This window comes from Pygoscelis adeliae, unplaced genomic scaffold (assembly GCF_000699105.1).
Source record: "Pygoscelis adeliae isolate BGI_AS28 unplaced genomic scaffold, ASM69910v1 Scaffold397, whole genome shotgun sequence".
NCBI lineage: Eukaryota > Metazoa > Chordata > Aves > Sphenisciformes > Spheniscidae > Pygoscelis > Pygoscelis adeliae.
The window spans coordinates 102665-106832 of record NW_008825212.1 but is presented as its reverse complement, the minus strand read 5'-3'; the positions used below and the strand labels follow the sequence as shown (position 1 = coordinate 106832).

The window sequence follows — 4168 nt, the reverse complement described above, 5'->3', positions numbered from 1 at the left end:
GGAAACTGCTGCCCTTCGGAAGGGGAGAGCAGCCGCCTGCGCTGGGGCGGGCAGGCAAAGCGCCCCGAGGAAAAGCCTTCTCCTTACGGCACCTAGCGTGTCTGCGGCCGGCCGTCAGCTGCCCGGCGGGGAGATGCATTTCAGCTGTTTATGAATTAGCCGTAAGAAGAGCTCAGGCTGTGCTGGAGGGGCCGGGGCAGGGCCCTGGAGCCCCGGGCAGGGCATGTGAGCGCAGCACGATGGTGCCCGAGAGCCTCTTTTTAGCCCTGATGAATGGGCATCCACTGGGAAGAATCTCGGTGCGCTTCCGCATCGGTCAACCGTTGGTTGCTTATTTTTTCTCTTTGGTAGCGCAGTGAAGCGGACTGTTAAAGCAAGGTGTGCGGCCGGAGCCACAGGAGAAGCCAGCCGCCACCTCGCCGAAAGGCGCAGTCGCTCCCTGACCTGCAACGTATTTTCACCTCTGCAACACTATCCCTGTCTAGGCAGTACCAGGAAAGCCCGGGGTTTCAGACCTGACTTGTTATCTACCTACCATCTCTTTGCAATGATAAGTGAAGGAGCACACCTCCTAGCTTTCTCAGAAAGACATTAAGACAGTTTCCCAGCACAGTGTTACTTTGAACCATCAGCCACAAGCTGCTACCAGCTCTGCTAATACTTGCCTGTATTTAGCTGGGAAACTGGACCAGAAATATTGACTTGTAGGTGCAGTGCGGAGCCCTTCAGCTATCTCCCTCGCACCCCTTCACGTACTCATCACGGTTGGCTGCTTCGAACAGCCTTCTCTGTTTGGTCTGGTCCCGCTGCTCCCGCTGTCAGGGCAAACTCTGCTCCAGGCAACGCGGTTTTCCAGCATTACGAGATGCTGGATGGCAAACGTATCTCATTCGTTACGTTCAGTCCATTTTCCCAAGGAAGGATAAAAAGCTGAAGCTCGGCTCGTACAGAGCCAAGACCCGAAAGATGGCTGGGAGCTGTTTCCTGCCCCTCAGCCCGGATCACAGCCCTGCGCTTGTCAGTCCAGAGGAGCTGGTCACGAGCCCAGAGACGGCTTCGGCGCCCAGTGCAAGTGCCGCCTGGCTGTGGCCGGCTGGGTGCATACACCCAGGCATTGACGGGAGAGATCCTAGCTGATCCTTGGGATATGTCTGTGTTTTTCTCCTTAGGCATTTGATAAAACCGTTGCGAAGGACAACTCCCTAGCCGTTGGCTTCTTTCAGAGAGGGTTTGTCCGTCTGCAGCTGGAAATGTAAGTGAGGCGCATGTCCATTTCAGTCTTTGGTTTTCTCCTTTTATCCTAAATGATTCTGTGACACTAAAATTCACTTCTTCCAGCAATCTTAAAGAGTTCTTAAAGTCCAGTTTGGCCTTGTAAACCATGTCGCAGGTCAGCAAGTCTTATCTCTGATAAGACTGAGAAGGTACAAGCTGCACAACTCCGGGGCCCCAGGGGTGGCTAATATATGACGTTACTGTCCCATACACACAGAGAAAGAAGCTGCTCCTGTATGCAGGGCTGCCAGGAGGTTATGTTGCCATTCAGATTTTCTTTGGGAAAATAGAATTGCACTGCTTGGTGTATCTTCACATGACACATGTGACTCTAGCCTTCCTAAAAATGCAGTCTGCCCACAGCATCTGACTCTCTCTCTCTGCTGACAGCGTATTTTGCAGGCCTGATCTCAATCTCACTGATTTAATGTTGGGATTGCTGCACTAGTGTCGTGGGATTGATTACTCATTGTTTCCAGGGTTAAATTGCAGTGACATCCTGCTCACAGAGGTGGGTGGAGGATTTAACAGGTCCTTTCTTACCTCCAAAGTTCAGTTATTCTCTTTCCTGTTATTTTTCCCATATTTTCCAGACCTTAATTTCCACAAAATGACTATCTTTATTTCTGGGAGGGAGTTAAAGTGAGCAGTTCTGCACTCACAGATGGCCCATCAAGCAGCTACATGCTCTGTGCCTCTGCCAGCAGAGCTGCAGTCAGGGATAGTGGAGTCCCAGCCGGCACGCTGGAGCTGCTCCGCTCTGCTCCCCGCGTTGTGCCACAGCCGGCAGAAGTGGAGCAAGCCTGCCCCGAGCACACAGGCTGTGCAGCAGGTCAGGGGCAGCACAGCTGGCAGACCTGCCCCCCACCTGAGGAGGTGACAGCCACCAGCACCCCATGGCTCCTTCCCTCATCAGATGCTGCTCCCACCTACCCACATCCACCTGGGCACCTCCTCTTGGCCATGCTCGCTGGTTCTTGGTCGGGTGACCGCTGCACAGCCCTTCCTCGAACTGTCATTTCACCACTTGCAGCCTCAGTGGGAACCTGTTTTGATTTCAGTTGCATAGCTGGTGTAAATCCAGACTAATTCCCTTATCCTTAGAGTTTCTCTAAATTTCTGCTCACATTGCTCTGACCATGCATGTACACTCAGCAGCAGCAGGGGTTTCCCAGCCCTCGCTTCTCCCCTGAGACGTCTGCTGGGACAAAACTGCCAGCAGCAAGCTGGGCAAGGAGCTCACAGCATTTGTTAATCTCTGTTCTTTACATGTTCTCCTCCTTGGAACTGCAACTCTATTTCAGGTATCAAAACCTACTGTTCGTCCCAATCAGTAAAACTGCACAGATAATCCCAGACACACCATGTTCATTTTGTTCTAACTACCAACAAGGAGAGGACAGGGAATTTTCTGTGGTCAGAAGATGACATGTCTCTGGTGCGGCTCTCCTCATCCAGGCTACAGGGAAGAATACATTTGTTTGCTAGCTTGATTTTTGAACTAAGAAGTTCGTCTTCAGCTTTTATAGTCTCAGTTTTTCCTGTCATCTCTGCATTGTAGGTACGAAGAAGCTCTCTCTGACTATCATATGGCTTTCAATCATCTAAGACAAAATCCCTTCATCGATTACAAGCAGCTGGGGCTAAGGCACATACTCTATGCATGGGAGGTAAGAGTCAACCTGTCTCAGCAGTCCTTCCCTTCTGTTGGGGGTTGTTGTGGTTTAACCTCAGTTGGCAACTGAGCACCACACAGCTGCTCGCTCACTCTCCCCACCCCCGATGGGATGGGGGAAAGAATCAGAAGAGTAGAAGTGAGAAAACTTGTGGGTTGAGATAAGAACAGTTTAATAATTGAAATAAAATAGTAATAATAATGATAAAAGAATATACAAAGCAAGTGATGCACAGTGCAATTGCTCACCACCCGCCGACCGATGCCCAGCCAGTCCCCGAGCAGCGGCCCCCCCGGCCAGCTTTCCCCAGTTTGTGTACTGAGCATGACGTCCCATGGTATGGAATGTCCCTCTGGCCAGTTGGGGTCAGCTGTCCTGGCTGTGCCCCCTCCCAGCTTCTTGTGCCCCTCCAGCCTGCTCAGTCGGCAGAGCATGGGAAGCTGAGAAGTCCTTGACTAGTGTAAGCACTGCTCAGCAACAACTAAACCATCAGTGTGTTATCAACATTGTTCTCACCCTAAATCCAAAACACAGCACTGTACCAGCTACTGGGAAGAAAACTAACTCTATCCCAGCCAGAACTGGGACAGGGGTATTCATCAGGTGTTCAGCAGTAGGCATTAGTAACCCAAGAGCTTTTCAAGACAGTACATTAGAACAGTCAAAGCTTTCTGCTTGCACTTTTTTAAAGGAACTTAATCATGAAAGTCATAAAACAACGTCATCTCTGAAGAGCTTAGCAAATTATGCAGTTTGAAAAGTAAAACTGTCCAGAGCAGATGCACAGGAATTTGTATATTGGGGTTTTTTAGCTTATCTATGCATGTAGTATTTATGCTTACATGCATGTAAGTTTTGTGAACTCCTCAGCTCTAAAAGCTTTACTAGATTGAAGTACGGACAGATGGGAACAAAATTGGTCTATAATGAAGACTCTAAGAAACTTGTGTGCATGAAAGCCTGTCTTTCCAACTGTAGCAACTGGTCTTAACATTACCTGTGTGTTTCACCTTACCCACTGGGCTGCAAGCTGTGTTTTGCTTCTGTAACACTTCACTCTGCAGCTCCTACACTGTTACCTGGAGTCAACCTGCCACATCCTGTTCGAAGAAGATCTAAGTCTGAATTGATTGTAAATATTTGGAATGTAAAAGGCTCCTAGAAACTGTACTTTACTGCCAGGGTTCATTTTGTCTTCTGTCTTGAGTCCACACACC

At 49.7% G+C, this 4168-nt stretch overlaps 1 protein-coding gene across 1 annotated transcript in view; it reads left to right on the top strand.

Moving 5' to 3' along the window:
• Nucleotides 1-239: 239 nt before the first annotated feature.
• Nucleotides 240-4168, top strand: part of NOXA1 (NADPH oxidase activator 1) — a 14789-nt gene continuing 10860 nt past the window's right edge. Inside the window, exons 1-3 of the mRNA XM_009329051.1 lie at nt 240-347; nt 1170-1252; nt 2837-2945. Coding sequence (XP_009327326.1) covers nt 240-347; nt 1170-1252; nt 2837-2945 — 300 coding nt within the window. The remainder of the gene's footprint in view (nt 348-1169; nt 1253-2836; nt 2946-4168) is intronic.